The following is a 22132-nucleotide window of genomic DNA, read 5'->3' on the forward strand; positions in this document are numbered from 1 at the left end:
CATCTGACAGACTGGTCATTCTTTGGGTTAAACTGTATACCATCCCTACATCAGAAATTCAATTGTTGATTTTAACAACTAAATTGCTGCTAGTAAAAATTGGTTTGTCCTCCACACACTTCCCCTCCACTGTTAAATTCTCTCTTCCCTCACACACAGTTCTCCCTTCTTGATACACTCTGTTCCACTTTAACATCCTGCCTAGGTGAGATCTGTCCTGTCCCCACCAGACCAATGCACCCTACTCCCTCTAACTCCTGGCTGTCGGATGGTCTGAGTTAGGGCTGGTTAGTGTTAGGGCATGTTCTGAGATAACATCTAACAGCACCCAGGGCAACAGAGAGAGCATGGCACAAAACAAAAAGCCTACATTGACCTTAGCAGGTACCAAACCCAGCTGGCATCATTAGCCTCCCAACTCCATTCGGCCAAAACCACATACTACCATAACACAATTAAGACCACTTTAGACATCCGCAAACTATTCAGGATATTTAATACCCTGCTTTGTCCTTCTCAATCAACTCCTTATAAGCTGTTGATTTGGTCTCCTTTTTTACACAAAAAAACACTCAAATTAGCAGTCTATTTCCCACTAAATCCAACCTAACTCTCCATCAAACAACACCCTCTGAAGAAAAATTCACTCTCTTCCATTCACACTGGCACATTCCCAACCACTTTTAAGCAGGTGTAACGGAGGCCAGCTTGTGAAGTGCTGTGCAGGTAAACCTCACTCCTCTGACCTGTAAAGGTACTCTGGCGACAGACGCTGGGGGCCATGGTCATTAGCCTCCTTGTTAAAGCAACTGCCTTGCGGACAGTCGCCAGTTCGATCCCAGCTCAGAGCGGGTTGGGTGGTGTAGGACCAGCGGGGTTACACAGGCCTGGGTACCTTCACTGTTCAAAACACATCACTCAACACCTCATTGGATAAAAAATACAGACCAGTCTCTCTCTTGTTCGATTTATTACCAAAACACTACAAAGGGCTGTTTTCAACTAAGTTTCCAAATTTTTAACTCGCATCAAACTGCCTAAAGGATATCGGCTTGGAAAAAATATCACCAACTGCTTACTAATCTGCTTACATCACCTTCCTTGCAACTCCACACATTAAACACAATTTCTCAATCCAGCTGGGATCATCCCCCATTACCCCATGTAGTTCGGTAAATAATCTTAGGGTGATTCTGGATGATCAGTTGTCCTTCAAAGAGGACGTTGCTAACACAGCTCCATCATGCAGATCTGCACTTTTCAACATCAGAAAAATCAGGCCCTTCTTAACAGATCATGCTGCACAACTTTTAGTGCAAACTCTTGTCATTTCAAGGCTGGACTCCTACAGTGCTCTTCTAGTTGGACTCCCATCCTGCACCCTTAATCCTCTACAGATTCTCCAGAATGCTGCAGCTCATCTGGTCTTCAAAATGCTCTCGGACACTGCATCGCCACACAATCGGGTCGCAAAGAACTTTCCATGCAACACCGAAACCGCAAAAAAACTTCTGCAAATCGACTCACAACAGAGTCTGTCACCCCGGTAACCCAGGACAACTTCCACTTACAAGCGAGTCAATCCCAAGGATGTCACTGAAGCAGAGTCACCAACCAATCAGGAACGCAGTGTTTCGTCATGGCCAGTCGGTGAAGGAAACTTAAAAAAATGTTGTCTCTTGCTAATCTGGTGTACATTGATCTTAAGCAGTTACAGATAAGCCAAACCTTTGCTTTTGTGGTTTCTCAGGTGTGATTCTAAGATCTAGTAATAAGAGCTTAAATTAATTTTAGACAGTTGTCAACTCATTTTGCACAAGCACCAGAATTGAGAACCACTGCTCTGAGGTATTCAAAATAACAAACTATCATACTCGAAATGAACTGCATTCCTAAAGTTACTTCTCTACTTCAGTATATCCCTGTAAATATTTCTTTACAATAAAACAGTTGGATTATTTAGTCAAATAATTTATCTGGAACAATAAGCACCCTAGGTGGCATAGGAGTACATCGCAACAGCCAGTTGATGAAATAGGGATGAAAATTCCTGAGCATTTATTTCATTATTACGCCTTCAGTCTGAGACATCTCGCGCACTGGTCCATCCCTCCTGAGAGAGCTCCATCTTGGTTTATAGTTCAACAAGCCATCCTACTTCCCCTTCCACCACTACAATGTCTATCCATCCATCTATTTATTCACTTTATTTTGTAAATGTGTTATTTTTGAGGCTGATCTCAGAAATATAATAATTTTACTGACATAATTTTAGGTGCAGGCTAGGACTGTCTCTGCCATTTGCAGATAACGCTGTCCAGAGAAAGAAACAGTACCTCTAAGTCAGAAACCATGGTGCTTGACCGGAAAAAGGTGGCCATCTCCAGTTTAAAGGAGAGTCCTTACCCCAAATGGAGTTCAAGTATCTGCCTTTTTTTTTCTCAAGAGGAATGGAATGTGAGATTAAAAGATGGATCAGTGCAGCGGCAGCAGTAATGCAGATGATGTGATTGTCTGTTGTGGTGAAGGAGCTGAGACGAAAGGCAATGTTCTCCATTTCTTGCTCCATCTAGGTTCCTACTCACACCTTTGCTCATGACTGAAAGGACAAGATGTCGGATACAACTGGACACATTTTACAAAGTGTTATGACCCGCTTGTTTGAGTTGTACCATAAAAGAGAGAAGAGCCAACAAAATAGCCTGAATGCAAATTATTTATTATAAAATGTAACTCATAGAACAATCAATCAAAGCAACCAACAAATGTCTAGGGATAATAATGTAGATAAAGAACTTAGGATATAATCACAGCAACACTTTAACTACATGATACAAGTAATCCGCACCTGTACAATCACTTGCAAAGAGATTTTAAGCCGCAGAGGTGCTGTTTGCCAGATGTTTATGAAACTGTTCTTCTCTCAGCCGCCATTAATGTGTTTACGGTAAACGCGAGGAGCGCAACACATTTGCAACCCGACCTACTGCAGTGTAGGAGTGCTGGAAAACAGTATACAGTCACTCAGCTTTTTCAAAACAGTATACTGAGCCTTTTCAAACATTATTTAGACATGAAACATCCTGTGAACATGAGAAAATGTTTTGCTGCATTCATGTCATGTGTGCAACTTTTTGTCCATGTGTTTGTTAAGCTGCGCCGAATGAGCGAAACTCTGTAGACACTGATCAGATCTGTACAGTTTCTCTCCAGTGTGAATCCTCTTTTGTGTTTTTAGATGTGTTAATTGATTAAGCCTCTTGTAACAGTGTGAACAATTGTACGGTCTCTCCAGTGTGAAACATCTGGTGCAGTTTCAATTTTGGAGCTGTAATAAAAGTCTTCTCACACTCAAAGCACATATACTCTTTCACACCAGTGTGGATCTTCATGTGTTCATTAAGGTTTGCTGATCGGTTGAAACTCTTCCCTCACTGAGTGTATGTAAATGCTCCAGTGAGGGTCCTCATGTGTTTATTAAGGTATGAGGAGTTGCTGAAACTCATCCCACGCCAAAGCGTGAGTCACACTAGAGTTTGAGCATGCAAAATTCTGTTGTACAGCTCTGCGAAAAGGGCAGGATTAAACAAGATGAATAGATATTAAAAAAAGTGAGCGATTGGTCCATATTTTACATTTCTGTCCAGAGAGGTCATGTTTTGATCTTCGATTGGTCTCACACAGTCAAGTAAAGTGATTTCGCAGGTCAGAGTTCACCAAGCTTGAACTTTGCATTGCAGTGAACTGCGAAACTTGCATTTTCGGTCTGACGCATTCGTGTGCGTATGAATGGAAGTCTATGGGGAGAAAAGTCTAGTGTGGCTGCAGCTTAGGTGCAAGTGAATGGTATCTCTGAATGGTGTGGCTCATCATGTGTTTATTAAGGGGTGATGATCGGCTGAAACTCTTCCCACACTGAGTGCATGTGAATGGTTTCTCTCCGGTGTGGATCACTGTGTGTTCATTTAGGTGTGATGAGCGTCTGAAACTCTTCCCACACTGAGTGCATGTAAATGGTTTCTCTCCAGTGTGGGTCTTCATGTGTTTATTAAGGTCTGATGAGTTGCTGAAACTCTTCCCACACTGAGTGCATGTGAATGGTTTCTCTCCAGTGTGAATCCTCATGTGTAGATTAAGGGATGATGAGCGGATGAAACTCTTCCCACACTGAGTGCATGTGAATGGTTTCTCTCCGGTGTGGATCATCATGTGTTGATTAAGGTGTGATGATTGGCTGAAACTTTTCCCACACTGAGTGCATGTGAATTGTTTCTCTCCAGTATGGATCCTCGTGTGTATATTAAGGGATGATGAGCGGATGAAACTCTTCCCACACTGAGTGCATGTGAATGGTTTCTCTTCAGTGTGAATCATCATGTGTAGATTAACGTGTTTTGAGCAGCTGAAACTCTTCCCACACTGAGTGCATGTGAATGGTTTCTCTCCAGTGTGAATCATCATGTGAATCTTAAGATTGCTTTTTCTTCCAAAACTCTTTCCACACTGGCTGCAGGTGAAACGATTCTCATATCTCCTTTTTAAAATACCACCAGTCTGTAAATGATTTTTTTCCTCAATTTTGACATGATGTTCCTCCTCTTTACTCCCCTCATTCTCTTCAATTTGGTCTGAAATAAATAAATAAGACATTAGTTTTTATTAAGTCTTAAAAATTCTCATCAAAAGCTGAAAAGTGAAAAGACACTGGAAACATTGGGTACACACACACTGTAATTTTGATGCACATTAAATGTAAAATAAATTACATCATATTTTGTTCGGTCCACTAACATGTACACATTTAAGCAGATTCAGTTCATCTTTATTTATCTAGTGCTTTTACAATGTAAATTGTGTCAAAGCCCTTTAACATAGAAGTTATAGTAAATTGAAACTGTGTCAGTCCAGTTTTCAGCGTTTCTTACATAATTGATTATAAAAGTCATTTTGGTCATATTGACAAGACACAGATTTGAAAGTTGTAAATGGCCTATTTTTATTCATGAATATTCATTATTACAACAAAATGTTTTTCTAAAATTTGTAAAGCAGACAGGTAATACTTGTTTATTCTGTGCCTGATTGGTGAATGCATCAGAAAAAAAGTTCTGGGGTAACAGCTGAACAAACAGCTGAATATTTGCCTCACAGACATGAGACATACCTGTACAGTTTCTGCATAAAGACTGGAATGTACACCTTTCCCCTTGTTGGGTCAATTTCATCCATTCTAGATTCAAAACTTTCTCGGTGTTTCAGCAAACGGACTGATATTTGGGGACATCTTATTTTGACATATTCTGGGAAAATGCTTTGAAAAAAAAAAAATAAAAAACTCAATACACTGGGCAAATCTACTCCCTTTTCGTTATATTCCTGGCTGTTTTTAATCCATTGGCATCTACTATAACAACATTTTTTTGATTGCAAAGCCATGAAAGCATATAATCATGCATTTATGATTGTTGGTGTTCCCCTTCATAAGGGAACTTCTACATGTGTCTGTATAAACAGACTTTGGGAGTGCTTTAGATGACCAATCACATCTGAAGATATGAAAACGGGCCATTGAAATACCAATTGAATTGGCGGAACTTTGCCAACTAGGGCTATATCAGTCGGCTGCTGGAGCCAGCTCATCAGAATTGTTGCTTCAGACCCGATCTGAGACTGAAGAACCCTTCTGCTGAGCTGACTTCCAACATTGAAGAAAGCATTACCTTCACCAGTGCGGGGGAAGACGTTCTAGCGGCGGTCGAGCTGGGTTTCCCATCCCCTTGGCGTTTCGCTGGTGACCTGAAAGAACAGTTTTCTGAAAGAGCAGAATTCCCAAAGAGAGCACACGGTCGTGCAGCGCGTCTTTTTAAAGATGTCGTTTCGACCGTGCGTTACTGGATGCGGTGGTTTCCTCGCCCCTGATGACAGGCGCGAGTATCTGTCACATGCTTGGGGGTCCAACATGTTGATGTGGTGCTCGCGGACAGTTCTTGCTCGCATTGCGATGGCTTGACTGTTGCGCAACTGAGGTTGTTGCGAGCTCTTTTATTTGGGCAAGTCACCCCTGCTGCTCCCCGCCAAGCAGTTAGAACTCGGGCAGGCCTGAGGGTTACAGTGGGGGCTAATCCGTCGCCTATAGGTCCGTGGACCCCTCGCTACTTGTCAGTGTGCTCTGTTTCTGCTTCAATTGCGAGCGCTGGTCCATCCTCCGGGTTTCATTAGATGATACCGGGGATGTGATGTCCATCGCTGCATCTGAGGGCGCGTTGACATGTTCTGATGAAGATCCGGACCCCCTGCCAACCTCCGGGGTTGTCAGTGAGGTTTCGGATCTGGAATTGGACATGTTAGCCGTGTTATCCCGGGCTGCTTCGGCCGTGGGATTGGACTCCGCTGTGTCTCCGCACCCTCAGCCCCTGGACGGATCTGGCTTTTCTACGGGCCGGAGTGCCCCTAGGGCTAGTATCCAGGCATGTTGTCCTAATGACAGATGCCTCCAGCACGGGCTGGGGGGCCGTGTGCAACGAGCATGCAGCCGCGGGTTAGTGGTCCGGACCCCGCCTGCATTGGCATATCAACTGCCTGGAGCTGTTGGCAGTGTATCTGGCTCTCCGCCGCATTTTTCCGGTGCTGGAGCAGAAACACCTGCTGGTCAGGACGGACAGCATGACGACGGTGGCTTATATCAACCGTATGGGGGGTATACGCTCTCGCCGCATGTCTCAGGCCGCTCGCCGTCTGCTTCTTTGGAGTCACACGCGGCTGAAATCGCTGCTTGCCATTCACATTCCGGACGAGCTCAACTGTGCAGCTGATGCACTCTCACAGCAGCTAGTGTCCCTAGGAGAGTGGAGACTTCACCCCGATTCGGTCCAGCTGACATGGGCGTGCTTCGGGGAAGCCCAGATCGATCTGTTTGCTTCCACCGAGAATGCACATTGCCAGCTGTTTTATTCCCTGACCGAGGCCCCCCTCGGCACGGATGCACTGGCTCACAGCTGGCCATCGGGCACGTTTCCCCCAGTGAGTCAAATTGCACAAACTTTGTGCAAAATCAGGGAGGACGAGGAGCAGGTCTTGTTTGTTGCGCCCATCTGGCCCAACCGAACCTGGGTTTCGGAACTCACACTCCTCACGGTGGCCCCTCCTTTGTGCATTTGCCTAGTGGAGGACCTCCTCTCTCAGGGACGTCCATAGATGGAGCGCGGAGGACTTAGGTGACTTACCGCCGCGGTACTTAAAACCATCACTCAGGCTAGAGCACCCTCTACAAGGCAAGCCTACGCCCCGAAGTGGAGTCTATTCTCTGAGTGGTGCGCTTCTCACCGAGAAGACCCCCGAACTTGCCAGATTAGCATTGTGTTATCCTTCCTTTAGGATAAGCTGGAGCGCAAGCTGTCACCCTCCACACTGAAGGTTTACGGGGCTGCGATCTCCGCTCATCATGACGAAGTGGATGGCAACACGCACGGGAAGCATGATCTAATCATCCGATTCCTCAGAGGCGCGCGCTGATTAAATCCATCCTGCCCCCCTCTCATGCCCTCTTGGGATCTCTCTATAGTCCTGGCGGGTCTGCAGGGAGCTCCGTTCGAGCCACTCGATTCGGTATCACTTAAAATTCTGTCATTAAAGACAGCTCTGCTGATCGCATTGGCGTCATTCACAAGAGTTGGGGATCTGGAGGCATTTTTGGTCAGCGAATCGTGCCTTGAATTCGGGCCGGGTCACTCTCACGTTGTCCTGAGACTTCGACCTGGCTATGTGCCCAAGGTTCCTACCACCCCATTTAGAGATCAGGTGGTGAACCTGCAAACACTGCATGCGGAGGAGGCAGACCCAGCCCACTCACTGCTTTGTCCCATTCACGCTTTTTACGTGGAACGAATGCAAAATGTAAGATCATGTAAACAGCTCTTTATCTGTTACGGTGGTTGGCAGAGGTTGGCCCACTGGTTAGTTGATGCCATTGCCCTCGCTTATCAATGCTAGGGCGAGCTGCGCCCCCTAACGTGAGAGCACACTCTACTAGAGGTGTCGCTTCCTCATGGGCGTTAGCACACGGTGCCTCTCTCACAGATATCTGCAGAGCTGCGGGTTGGGCGACACATAATACATTTGCGAGGTTTTATAACCTCCGAGTGGAGCCAGTTTCCTCCCGGTTATTGGGTAATCCCAATCAATCAGGGAGGAATTAAGCTCGGTGTCACCAATGCTTGCTGCGCCAGGCTCCCTAACCCGGAGATGCGTGGGCTTTTCCTACTTTACTAGTAAGTGCCCCATCCCAGGTGAACCCTTGAGAATTCCTCCGAGGCCCCCAGCATCGACTCAGCGGAGGAGTTGAGTGCATGGCTCAGTGTGCGGTTGGTATGCCCATTTGGTCTACACGCATATTGAGGATCAGTGCCAGCTATGTGCATCCCCATTTGGTGATGCCATATGCATTGTTACCACGGTGCTCCCTGTTATTAGGCGGTCCCGTGTCTTCCCTAAACAGCTAACCAGCTTATCATATGTAGCACTCCCCCTCATTAGGGCTAGTCCATATGTCTCTTTACCATCAGGTCTCCCCTTCTAGGCTAGTAGGTGGTCTCCGCTGCGTCCTCCTCCTTCGGGGACTGGCACGCTTTCCCAACATACTATTTTATTTTTAAAAATCCCTAGTCTATATTAGCTAGGTAAAAGCACACTTACGAACCGCTATTTAAAACTTTAAATTCCCATGTAATGGTAATATGTTGGGCCTAGGGGACGTTGGAAGGTTGCGCTCTTGGTGATGTCAGTGCGCTCACACTTTGGCCTGGCAAACTACACATCAGGAGCATGACCGGCTTACCATACAGTCTCCCAAAGTCTGTTTATACAGACACACGTAGAAGTTCCCTTATGAAGGGGAACGTCCAGGTTATGTACGTAACCCACATTCCCTAAATAGGCAACGGAGAAGTGTGTCTCCACTGCCACAGCACCTGAGTCTCCAGCTGGGAGCTGAGCGATCGGCTCTTCAGCAGGTAAATTCTGATGAGCTGGCTCCAGCAGCCAACTGATATAGCCCTAATTGGCTCATCAGTTTCAGCTGTGGACCTAAGCTCCGCCAATTCAATTGGCATTTCATTGGCCCGTTTTCATATCTTCTGAAGTGTTTGGTCGTCTAAAGCACTCCCAAAGTCTGTTTATACAGACACATGTCTCTGTTCTCTATTCGGGGAATGTGGGTTACGTACGTAACCAGGACGTTTTCTGTGATGACAGTCAACATTGTTTAATTGGTCTTCACCCATGGGATGGCAAAAAAGGAAATGGGTGAGAGTATAAAGGAAGAGGAGGAGTTGAAGAGGGCAGCATTATGCGGTGAAAGAAAGAAAAATTGACAGCACTGTTGCAGTGCGGGAAAACGAGTAGAGAATCTGGGTCGAGACGAGCAGTGTAAACTTAACGACTGGCTGTGAGAAACAAAAAGCTAAATTACGTATCGAAGCAACGGACAAAGACCGCTGTCTTGTAACTGAAGTGCTTGTGACGTCTGTGAACGAGTGCGTCACCAAAGACTTTAGTGCAGTGTACTGTCCTGAACAAAATCAACTTACCAATTTATCTTGCTAGCATAGAGTCAGCAGCCGACTCACCGGCTGGGTTCGTCGATGCCCTCAACCTTCACATCCACACCTTCACATTCGTCATTCCCCTCTTATGTCCCTTGACCCCTTCGCTCCATGGGTAAGAAGCAAAAAAACTTTTTTTTTCTTTGCCCAAATTCTCATTTTATTCCTCTTATTTTGTTTTCTCTCCGTACTATTATTATCAGTATGATTTTTCCCTGTTTTTAAATGTGACGAATCTGCTGGCCTGAAATTATTTGCATTTTTTTCTTTCACTTTCATTTGAGTTATAAGTGCTGAGGGTTTTGTGTTTCATTGTGATTATTGTTATATTGTTTGTTTTGGACTTCCGGTTGGAGCGGCGCCATGCAAAGACGCAAACTGTTGAGGTCCTCACGTGAAACATAAAATTTTGTTTAATATTGCTCTTATCCTAAATATTTTACCTTAAACCTACCTATACTGGAAAATAAGCATTTAAGTGTCGCAGTCTAGCTGTTCTGAGCATAATTCAATTTGAATCAGGATGAATAAAGGCCGAAGCAACTGTTAGTAGGCGAAGTCCGCTACTAGTCTCCATGCTAATGCTAACCCTGAAGAGCCAGCTGCGTCTAAGAAAGAGACGGCTCCGGCAAGTGATAACAGTACGGTCCTTCAAGCTATTGATGCACTAAAGGGCGATTTGATTGCTAAAATTGAGGAAAAGGTCGTTGCGCAGTCAAATGAACTTTGCAATCATATTGACCAGCTTCAAACAGAGATACGTAATGCTGTGGAGCATATTAACGCCAGAGTGGAAGCAGCGAAAGAGTGACTGGTCTGGAGTCTGTGTTGGGTGGATATTCCGACTCTCTTACTACCCTGGAAAAATAGTTTAGTACAGTGAAAAAGAAGCTGGCTCTGCTGAGACCGAAGCTAAGATCTTGAGGAGAGGTCTCGCCGCTCAAATCTCCACATTACGGCAATTAAAGAAGGACAGGAGCACGGCAGACGCGTGACGAAATTTGTAGCCGGGCTCCTGAAAGATACCCTGAACCTCGAGAGGACTCTACTTCGGGACTGGCCACACCTCACTATACGCAGTAAACCAGTGGACGACAAGGAACCGCCACATGCCTTCGTGATTAAATGCCACTAATTTTACTTACATGCATGCAACGGTCAAGCTTCAAAATAGCTCAGCTCAGGTTCGAGGTGAGGTGTCTAAATTGCACCCAGCAAGCGGCAGAATAGAGAGGGTGGCATCCGCGACACCTCCCTCACCACCCACGTCCTCAGCAGTTATATCCGCGCCTAGGGCGGCAGAATAGAGAGGGCGGCGTCCGCGAGACCTCCCTCACCACCCGCGTCCTCAGCAGTAATATCCGCACATAGGGCGGCAGAATAGAGAGAGCGGCGTCCGCGACACCTTCCTTACCACCCGCGTCCTCAGTTATATCCGCGACCTCACCCCAGTCTTTAAATTTCATCTGCGATACTCCCACCCTGCCCCCCGGTCTTCACTTTCGTTTTCACTTTCGGTTTGAGGGCGGCGTGATTGTCCTTTGCCTAGAGCGGCTCAGCTTGCTCCGGCCCTGTGTGTGTGTTGCGTCTTCTGAGGAGGAGTGTAATGTGTGTGTGTGTTGTGCCCTCTGAGGAGGAGGGTAATGTGTGTGTGTGTGTGTGTGTGCGTGTGCGTGTGTGTGAGAGAGTCTGTGTGAAAAGAGCAGGTAGACTGTGACGGGCTAGGAGATCTCCTTGCCAGTTCTTGGAGGTTTTGCTCAAAAAAATAGTTAGTCGTCAGTATTTTCAAGTCCATCGTCTGTATTTACATTCACCCACTGGCAGTCACAATCCATGCCTTACACTATAAAGCGTGTGTGCACTGTGACTACTTCTAAACAGGCTGTCATCGGTCCAATCAGCTTCGCGCTGAGGAGGGGTTTGGGAACAAATGAATCGCTGAACGATTCATATGGGAGTCGCTGGGATAATTAGGTAAAAATAAATGCAGATTATAAGACCATGAAAGTGTTTTTTGACCTTGCATGCATATTAGACTGTTGTTGGAGACCCTTACAACCAAAATATGACCCTATTTCATGTATAATAGGGGCTCTTTAAATTACCACTATAGCACATGTTTGTTGTTGTTATTTCTAGTTCTCAAGTATATTTTGTCAATAATGGGGTAGCTTTGTAGTGAAACATCAAGAGCTGTTCAAATGGTTTTGTTTTATATGTGAGGTCCCACATGGTCAGCTAGTTAAGAGTGGGAGTAGCTGGAAGTGTGTGTAAGTTTACACACAAGGTTTCAATATTGTGTTGTTTCGTGTTTATAAGTGTATTGGCGTGTATCACCCCTTTTTTTTTCTTTTTTTCCTTTCCTTTTTCCTTTCCACCCCCATACAAACAAAACCCACAAATACCTTTCAGATGCTTCTAATAAATGTTTTCAACAGCCCTCCATAAAAATGGGTGGAGTAAAGACAAACTTTACCAGTTATAATATGCGGGGGCTAAATCACCTAGTGAAACGAAACAAGGTGTTTGCATATCTTAATAAGTTAAAATCTGATATTGTATATTTACAGGAGACATATCTGTATTATATTCTGTAGACTCTTAAAGCTATTTAGGCTTATTTAGATAAGAGGATAAAGACAGCAGACCAGGTTGTTAGTTAGCCGGAGTTTCTCTTGTTCTACACTCCATGTACATAGTGCTTCACAGTATACACAAGTACAGGGCACCACCTAGTGGTGTACATCAGAATACATCACATCTTCCTTTTTTTTTTTTTTTTTTTTTAAATGAAGATGCTCTCTCCTAAGACTCTAACAAACTAACCAATCAGTTAAACTTGATACATTTCAACAGGAATAACGCTTTGGTGGTCTAACCACCTTGCCAGAATGAGTTACTTTAACAGACACTTCTGTATCAACTTTAGGCACTGAAGACAGTCCTCCATGTGCAGAGATTGGCACTGACGCAATCACATCTGGAACACACCCACTTGTCACTGGAGTCCAAAATATGTGAATTCTGGAAGCTGATCTCCCTTGTCTTGAGCAAGTGTTTTTGATCTCTCCTAAACCTTTCTCCATCCTGTGTTTGAACCAGATATGACCTTGGTTTTTCATGCTTTCTAACCACCACAGCAGGTAGCCATTGACTGTCTGCTCATCCTCACAATTTCTCCTTCCTTCATCAGTGCAGGTAGACATTTTGCTCCTTGATCGAAGTAAAACTTTTGTTTTCTCTGTCTGTCTTTTAGGCACTTCAGAACTCCTCTTTGCAGCTCAGGTTGAAACAACATACCTGCTGTTGGCAGTTTAGCTTTCAGCCGACGACCCATGAGAAGCTGTGCTGGAGAAAAGTTCACTCCATCAAGTGGCGAATTTCTGTACTCAAGAAGAGCAACATGTGGGTCTCACTCCTTGACTTTCTTGTGCCTTTTTGAGCAGATTTTTAACAGTCTGTACTGCTCTTTCGCTTTGGCCATTAGATTGTGGATATCTGGGGCTAGATGTGGACTGCATGAACTTCCATTTATTTTGGAAATTTCTGAATTGTGCACTCACAAACTGTGGTCCATTGTCTGAGACTACTTCATCTGCAATCCCATGTCTAGCGAAAATCGACTTCAATGCTGTAATGACATGTTGACTTGTCGGTGTCAATTTTGCAATTTCAGGCAACTTGGAGAAATAATCTACACACAACAGATAGTCAGCTTGGTTAAAATGAAAAATGTCAACTCCCAATTTTGCCCAAGGGCGGTTTGGAAACTCATGGCTGATGAGAGGCTCTTTGGTGTTACTCTTTCTGAAAGTACTGCAAACAGCACATTTTAACACTACATCTTCAATTTGCTTTCCCATTCCCAACCAAAACAGCACATCTCTTGCTCTCTCCTTACATTTCACCACACCTAGATGAGCTTCTTGAATTTTCTCAAGCATCAGTGCTCTCATGCTGTGTGGAATTACTAATCTTGAATTTTTGAACAGCAGGGCTTCTGAAATGGTCAGTTCTTCTTTGAAAGTTTACTACTTTTTTTACTTGTTTGGGCCATCTTGATTTGACTACTGACATCAGTACAAAGTTCTTTGTCCCCTGCAGTAGCTTCCTTGACTTCTCTTAATTTCTCTTCAGAAATAGGCAGACATTCTGTCAACTGATGCACTTCTAGGTTTTTATCTAGCAATTGTTCTGTCTCTTCATCTAGATAGGCTCTGCTCAGTGTATCTGCTATTTTCAGTTCCTTCCCAGGTTTGTAGTACACCTGTAGATCATACGGCTGGAGCTTCAACAACATCCTCTGCAGGCAAGGAGAAGTTTTCTGTAGAGGCTTTTTGAAGACTGTCTCCAGTGGCTTGTGGTCTGACTGCACTTTTACTGCCTTTCCATATAGGTATTGGCTGAATTTTTCACAACCATATACGATGGCTAACAGCTCTTTTTCTATCTGAGCACACCTTTTCTGGCAGTCAGTTAAAGCTCTTGAACCATATGCCACAGGATGTCCTTCTTCAAGGATGACTGCTCCCAGACCCTCTGAACTAGCATCAACAGAAAGAGTCACTTCCTTGTTGACATCATTATATTTGAGAATTGGTGCATCGATCAGCTGTGTCTTTAGTTTCTCAAAACTCCATTGCTGTGACTTATCCCAGTGCCACTCCACCTATTCTTCTCCACCTGTCCTTCTCTATTACCTGAAACTCAATCTCTGCTTCATTGTATTTAAACTGGCAGGTGAGTTTTATGGTACCTTTTGGCTCCATCTTGTGGCCAGAATATGCAACTAATGTGCAGTTAGACTTGCTCAGTGATTTAATTTCACCTACAATCACTTGAAAATCTTTGTACGAGATGACATTGCACTCTGCCCCTGTGTCCAATTTAAATGACAGTGCTTTTTATTAACTGTTAGCGTTTCAGTCCATTTATCTCTGTTTAGTACTGTCACTTCAGCTACTTTGTTAATTTGCAGCTCTTGCCTGTTATTAGCCTGTCTGTCTTCAAGAGCACCCACAAACGGCTCTGTGTGATCCTCTTGTTCAATCATGCACTTTCTTCACAACGAACTTTGCTTTGTCTTTTTTAGTTTTTTTAGTTTTACATCCTGCAGATGTGATTTTTTTCTGTGACACTTTGCATGTTTGACCATACGCTGGACCATAGACTTCTTCGGCTGAATGAATGAATGAATGACTTTGCAACATCAAGCAGTATTAGGCATGGGCCAGTATAAGATTCTGACAGTATGATAACCTTGAATAACAATATCACGGTTTCACAGCACTGTGATAACTGCTCTAAAATATATTCTTTTTAAATGTCTGGGTAAAAAAACAAACACTTTTCCCTATTTGAACACAATATATTTACTTTTGAGAAACTTTGAAAGTATTTTGGAGCAGTAAACATGTCAGGCTGAATCCTTCAAATGAATCATTGACTTCTGCTGTCTTCATTTGTTTCATAAACACAGATTTCTTTACAATTTAAAATGGCATCTTTGGATATCTTTTCTGCTGGAGATACTGTGGTCCTGAAAAACTTAAAACAAAATGTAAAAAAAAGTAGTACGGTACAACAGAAAATATTGGCGATTTTAAAAACAGCGACTTTTTTTAAGCTGTGGTAGACCTTGAAAACGGTTACCGTTCATAGACTGTAAAATATATGGACGTAGCATCCGTGACGTCACCCATAGGTTTCTGAAGAGCGTAAAAGAAGCTACAAGTAGGCGCGGCCAACCGTCGCCATTTTGTTCGCGCGTCATCGCACTCACGGCGGGATACCAAACAAGGGCAAAGAGGCGGAGAGTGAGCAGAGCTACCGAAACCTGCTGGCAATTTGCTTAGACCTGGCAGACAGACTATACTTTGGGAGAAACGCTTAATACTTTATTACCCGTGACTCGTTTGTGTTCTGACCACATGTGCTTGGCTGTACACTATATCAATAAAGTGTTTAGACTTTTGAAAACACTGTAGTAATACATTGAGCCACTAAACATTGTTCTTATGATGTTTTTCTACAGGAGGAAAACGCGAATTACTTCCAAACACTTCAGCTGTAGTCTGTGTTAGTAAATGCAAGACTATTGATTAACTCCAGCATAACACTGTATGATAATGCTTCAAATGACTGATCTAGAGCCTACAGCTAATCAATCTGTCACATTCTGGAGTGCTTTACGGGTCTAAAGAAAAATATTAATGATAAATGATCTTAAATAAAACACACACATTTATAGAGATGATGTATAAGTATATAACTTTACTCACATGGGAAACGGAGGCCACATGAATGGTTTGTGAGCACAATTAAATGCACACAGCATCCCATTTCATCTGATAATTGTAAGAAATAAGTCCAAAAGGACTGTGTAAAGCCACATAAAACAACACAAAAATACGATGAATATGCCCAGATCAGTGGCTAATCTGCCAGATTCAGCTGAGGTGAAGTGACGGCGACCAGCGAGACCTAGCTGTCACTCAAGTGGCCACGCCCTTAATTATGCAAACTTAATATAACCTAATATAAAGGAAATGGATGAGTTTTAAAAAAATTCACCCCCTCACAGTTGTCATGGAGGGTAATAATAGCTATATGAACCTAAATCGTTCTTTGTACCAGGCTGTAAACACCTTTTTTTCTGCTGTAAATTTGGCCATTCTAACAGTGGGCTCAATTGCAATTTGCTCTATTATGGAGCCAGGACAAGCAGAATTTTAATGAATTGCAGTTACAGTTACTTCCTTATTGGCTTCCCGAGGGAGAGCGGGAGGTTGCCGCTTGTTACCGTTCCATGCCTAAGCAGCATAACACTCTTTTTACAATCTAAAAATTCATTCTTTAAAAAAAATCTCAAGCAAAAAGATTCAAATGGCGCCGCCTGTTGGTACGTGAAGAATATGGTCAATACTGATGAACTTTACACTGATATGTTTGCATATCATCAGCATGCTGTAATCCATTTCTTAAGCAGCAAAAGTCATTTTTAGACTAGTTTGTTGGCCAGTTGTAGTCAGTGCAATGCTAAACGTTATTGTTCCACTATAATTTGTTCATTTTGCTTCATGTCGTCCCTCAACATCATCATAAAGTGTAGATTACTGTACAATGTTTTATAATAACTAATTATTTTAGTGTCCATTTCATTCAGCATATTTAATATTGGGGCCATCCACGCTTTCTGACATACTTTAAACCAGGGTTTCTGCAGGTTTCACCAAGTTAAATGTAAGACTTTTAAAGACCATTATGACGGAAATTTCATGGCCCAGATGGAAATTATTTTAATTTGCCCTATCAAATTTTTTTTATTATTTAATACATTTAATAATACAATAATGTAATTTAATATTACAACAATTATTGTATTATACATTTAATAATACAATAATTAAAAAATGATAACATTAAAATTATATTTTAGATATTTCTTAGCAAAAGATTTTAAATATTGAGTAAAAACAAGCAAGCTTTACTTATATCCATACACTTTTTTCCAAAATAAGCTTTAAAAAAAAAAAAAAAAATGAACAAATGTTTAGAAATTTTTAAAAACTATAATAAACTAAATCTATGCACAACAATCTGTCATATTCTTCATATTTTATAATCTTCATATTTTATGAAGCGCCAGTACTCAAAGACGCTTTAAAAACAGTAGGAGAACAAGAAAAGCAATAACCTTAAGAAAGTAGAGAAAACGGGAGACTAATAATACAAGAATGACAAAAGACATGAGAACAAGTGATGAAAGAAACTCATTCCTGTCTTTCAGTGAGTGCTTATGTGCATTTAGGAGAACTAGGCAGCACACTCAGGACTGCAAGATGGATTTAATTTAGTATTCTTATTATTAAAATATATCTGAATGAGGATCAAATGACTGAGTTGGTCTTTGAGAATGAAAACTAACCTGTTTGTTCCTGCAGATCTTCCTGTTTGACTGTGAATGTTTCTTCGATCTTCAGGTCTTCACTCTCCTCTTTAATAAACGCCATCTTTATAACAGTGTGGAGATCAGTCGCTTCAGCAGGTGTTTTTCTCTGCGTTTGGACACTTTATCCTGTTTAACATGAACAAAATAAAAATGTCCTGTTTAAGAATCAGAATCAGAGAGAGCTTTATTGCCAGGTATGTTCACACATACGAGGAATTTGTTTTCGTGACAGAGCTTCTACAGTGCAACAGGATAACAGAGACAGGACAAAAAACAGATAATAAATATATTTAAAAAAAATAGAAGTAGTGAGTGCAAATATACAGATTGACAAGTGCATGTACGTGTTTATTACTATATACAACGTTATATGTGCAGCTGTTATGTGCAAATTGGCATGTAAAGTGTGTTGTTAAATAAGTGTATATGTGTATAAAAGTGTATAGCAAGTAGTGATGTTGGTTTTGCAATTATTATCATCAAAATGAATTATTATTCATTAAAATGAACAAAACAATGAACAGAAACCAAATAACTTCTCTTCAACACTTGCTTCAACAGTTACTTTATATGAGAGTAAATAACAAAAAGAAATCAGGTAAAACGTTTCTTTAAAACACTTATTACACACATTTCTGTTACTTTATTCAAACAATAGCCCTCGGTTACTGAGAATATAATAGTACTACGTTGTATAAAGGGTTAAAATAATATCTCCAAAAACAGGAACATAATTTAGCATCGTATAAAAAACCTAAAACTTTAGAACTTTAAATTTAAATCGATTTATATCTGTAAATGTTTTAAAACACAAACCTTTCTCCAGTTGAATCCATAGGTTGAATCCCAGCGCTGAAGCGGCGCCGCCTGATGACGTCACACGCCACGCCAAAATAAAAGTCTTTTTTGTTTAGCTTTTTTTTTGCCACTTAATGTTGCAGTCATGACTTACTGATACCCCCATGTTTTTTAGTTTACACTATATCTGCTCTCTCTCTCTGTCTCTCTCTCTCTCTCAATTTTGAGAAACTTTTTTTAATCCAGTTCATGATGACTTGCATGTCTACAACATTACTTCCTATTAATATCTGAGCCCAAATCTCTATTACTACAACTTATAGAAATTTAAGCTTTTTAAAATAAATATAAGGTATTTATATTCTACTATATATCTATAATCTATATAACAAATATGTAATCTATATATATGTTTAACCTATTGTAAATATTGACTGAGTGTTTTTCACATTATTTCATCCTCAGCAACATTGTGAACTTTTATAAACGTGTGTTTGGTCATTAACTTGTGAACGCAGAATTACACAAACACTGAGGAGATTCTCTGTATGAAAGATGTGTGAGTGCACCAAAAACACAAACGTACAAGATTTCCTGCTCCCTGCTTTTAGTCTCGGAGGCTGCAGGGCCCATATGATGGCAAGTCTTTTTCTGAGATGTAATTTAAAGCAAAAGTACATAATTTATAGATGAAACAAGCTGAGGGACGCACACAAATCATGAAATATTTACACAAATATAACTTTTATCAAATCAATATATCTTCTGGAAACAGAAACACACACATAAACCTCAAAACAACACAGATTTGGGAGGAAGTAGTTTATTTGATGATATTTCAGGTGCAAATGCAATGTTAGTCAGCACGGACATGTGAAATGTGTTATGTGATCATTAAAAAGTGTTAAAAATAGAGTATTACTCTTTAATAATCATCATTTATAATGTCTCATGCTAGCAAGAAGCCTTGAATTCATTACTTTCAGCTTTGGAAACAGTTTAGGACATTTTTGTGCTTCATGCAGATCATCAGATGTTACAGACACAAATGATACCCACACACACACACTCTCTCTCTTTCTCTGAGTGCATGCTGGGAGTGGGTGTGGCAGGGTGTGAGCGTGAGTGGAAGCCAACTGTGGGGGGTAAGAGTGATCTTCTCTTTCCAACATTGTTTTGTTTCTTTCTTTCTTTTTTGAGTTGTATAGTTTGTTGATTTAGTTTTGTGAGGAAACGCCTGCTCCAGCTTTTTTTTTTAACTGGAAGCATGGCTTTTCCAAATAAAACAGTGTTTGAGAGTTTAACACGGCGACATGGAGTTAAGATAGTGTCCAATGCAAGTGTGGAAGATGCGTGTTTGGCTGTAGGAGAGATAGTGGGCCATGAGGCATCGTGTCTGCATCTCGCATGAATAATCCAATTGTGATTGTTTTAAACGCTGTTGAGAAGGCAAACGAGGTAGTTCAGAATGGCGTGGTGATCGGAGGTTCACTTACTGCGGTGCTCCCCTTGAGCACTCCTTTAAAGAAAATAATCCTTTCAAACGTCCCCCCTTTCATAAAAGACGAACTCATCACACAGGAATTGTCACGCTATGGGAAACTTGTATCCCCCATTAAAAAAAATACCTCTATGATGCAAGTCTCCTTTAGTTAAACATCTTGTGTCCTTTAGGAGACATGTTTTCATGATCCTAAAGAATACAGACGAGGATTTAAACTTGGCATTGAAGCTAAAAATAGATGGTTTCGATTACACGATGTTTGCGTCATCTGATACAACGATGAAGAGTTACGGTTGCGGAAAAAACTGACATCTCATCCGTAATTGCCCCGAGAAGGGTGATAAAGATACAGAACAGGACAGTAGTGCGGCTGAGAATAGCGCACCTGTGACTGCCGTACCGGAATCCGGGACAGATGAGACATGGAGTGTGACGCGGGCAGAGCCGCTTACGGGAGAAAGTAGTACAGAGGAACGGGTGTTCGAGTTTTCTCGTGCTGATAATAGTGAAGTAAGAGAGCCGGCAATAGGAGAAACTGTATCTTCAGTTACAGTCGAGTCAGAAAAAGCTAAAGAATCTGGGAATGAAGAAGTTAGGCTGAATGATTGTGAATTGGACATGGAAGATGAACCAACATTTAAAATTCCAATCAAAATAAAAAATAATCTGAATGAAAAAATAAAGAAACAAGCTAAAAAAAAGTGATCTTGATGATGAGAAGATATCTTATGATGAGGATTCAGATTCAAGTGCTTCTGTGTGCTCAGCTTTCTCTGATTGTTCTCAAAATTAAAAGGAAAATGCTCTTTATAAAGCTGAAGACATTAGACGTTTTCTAATAGAGGAGACTATTTCTCCAATCCAGAACCATTCATAAAAGACACAAAATATTGGTCAAAAGAAGGTTTTTTCTCTGACCTTGAGATTTTTCCTTTGTGGAAACTTGTAAACAAGTTAAGAAAAACAATGCTTGATGAGGACAAAGCTAGTATGGATTAGATTAATGCCTTTTGTGATTTTGATTATAATATTCTCTCTTATAAATGTGTTTCTGAACATTAATAGTGTCACGGTTGCAGGTTTGTGCGCTTTCCGGAGTATCTGTTTTGTCACATGGGTTTGTTGTTTGTTTTTCCACGTGTATTTGTTTGGTCACGTGTCATGACGGCACTCAGCTGTTTGATTGATCACCAGCTGAGGTTCATTACTGAGCCTATATTTGGGCTACGTTTCTATGTCTCGATGTCAGTTCGTTGTGTTTGCTTATGTGTATCTGTGTTGTGCTCAGGACTAGAAGAGTGACTGCAGATATTGGTTTCGTCCCTCTGTCCCTGCTCCAGAGTTCCAGTGTCCTCACCCTTTTTGTAGCCTTGTTGGCTTATTTTTCACGGTTACCATTAAATATATCACTTGCATTTGGATCTATCTCTGTACTCTTATTTCACACGTGACAGAACGAACTGACCTTGTCATGGATCCAGCGAGTGCATCCCAGATCTCTGAGTTCGTCTCAATCAGTAATGCCAGGATTGACCGGCAGGATGAGGCATTAGCTACCACCGCTCAGGCGATTCAGGCTCTGGTCGGCCAGGTCTCCTTGCTCACCACGCAGGTCCAACAGCTGGTTACAGGAGCGGCACAAGCTGAGACCGCACCACCCCCTGTAGTGTTGCCAGCACCAACGACTACTAATCGCCTTGTTGAGCCTCGCCTTCCTCCTCCAGCCTGCTATTCCGGAGAGCCTCACCTATGCCGGTCCTTTCTCTCCAAGTGTTCCTTGTACATCACGTTGCAACCGTCGTTGTTCGCCACGGAGCAGGCTAAGGTTGCCTTTGTCATCACTCTCCTTTCGGGTAAGGCGGCTCAATGGGGAACTACAGCCTGGGAACAGAAACTGCCATGCTGTTCTACCTTCGAGCTGTTCTCCAAAGAGCTTAAGAAGGTGTTTGATCGGGCCGCTTCCGGGAGAGAGGCCGCCCGAATCCTCGCTGAACTCCGTCAGGGAGATCGGAGCGTGGCGGACTACTCTATTGAGTTTCGGACTTTGGCGGCTGAGTGCGGCTGGAACGAGGAGGCGCAGTGGGACATGTTCCTGCATGGACTATCCGAGCGTCTTCAGGACGAGATCTATACTGCAGATCTTCCAAAGACCTTGGACGAATTAGTGGATCTGGCAGTTCGGGTGGACAACCGATTGCTCCGCCGAGAGAATCGCAGGCAGCAGGTCAGGTTTTTGGAGCCGGTCTCTGGTCCTCCGGTTTTGGCTGCGGCGCCGGAAGT

The 22132-nt window shown here is 42.4% G+C and overlaps 1 protein-coding gene across 1 annotated transcript; it reads right to left on the reverse strand.

The window, feature by feature from the left end:
* Positions 1-2698: 2698 nt before the first annotated feature.
* Positions 2699-18431, reverse strand: LOC130222370 (gastrula zinc finger protein xLCGF3.1-like). The gene is made up of 3 exons (XM_056454954.1): positions 18367-18431; positions 17527-17676; positions 2699-4628 (listed from the first exon to the last, which is right to left on the reverse strand). The coding sequence occupies exons 2-3, from the start codon at positions 17609-17611 to the stop codon at positions 3814-3816; spliced, it is 900 nt and encodes a 299-aa protein (XP_056310929.1). The 5' UTR covers positions 17612-17676; positions 18367-18431; the 3' UTR covers positions 2699-3813.
* Positions 18432-22132: the final 3701 nt, after the last annotated feature.

The sequence above is a fragment of the Danio aesculapii genome, chromosome 4, assembly GCF_903798145.1.
Source record: "Danio aesculapii chromosome 4, fDanAes4.1, whole genome shotgun sequence".
Taxonomy (NCBI): domain Eukaryota; kingdom Metazoa; phylum Chordata; class Actinopteri; order Cypriniformes; family Danionidae; genus Danio; species Danio aesculapii.

Coding starts and splice junctions, on each gene's coding strand:
- LOC130222370 (XM_056454954.1), bottom strand. CDS start 17,611: ATGGCGTTTATTAAAGAGGAGAGTGAAGACCTGAAGATCGAAGAAACA. Junction 4,629..17,526: donor AGATCTGCAGGAACAAACAG/GTTAGTTTTCAT, acceptor TATTTATTTCAG/ACCAAATTGAAGAGAATGAG.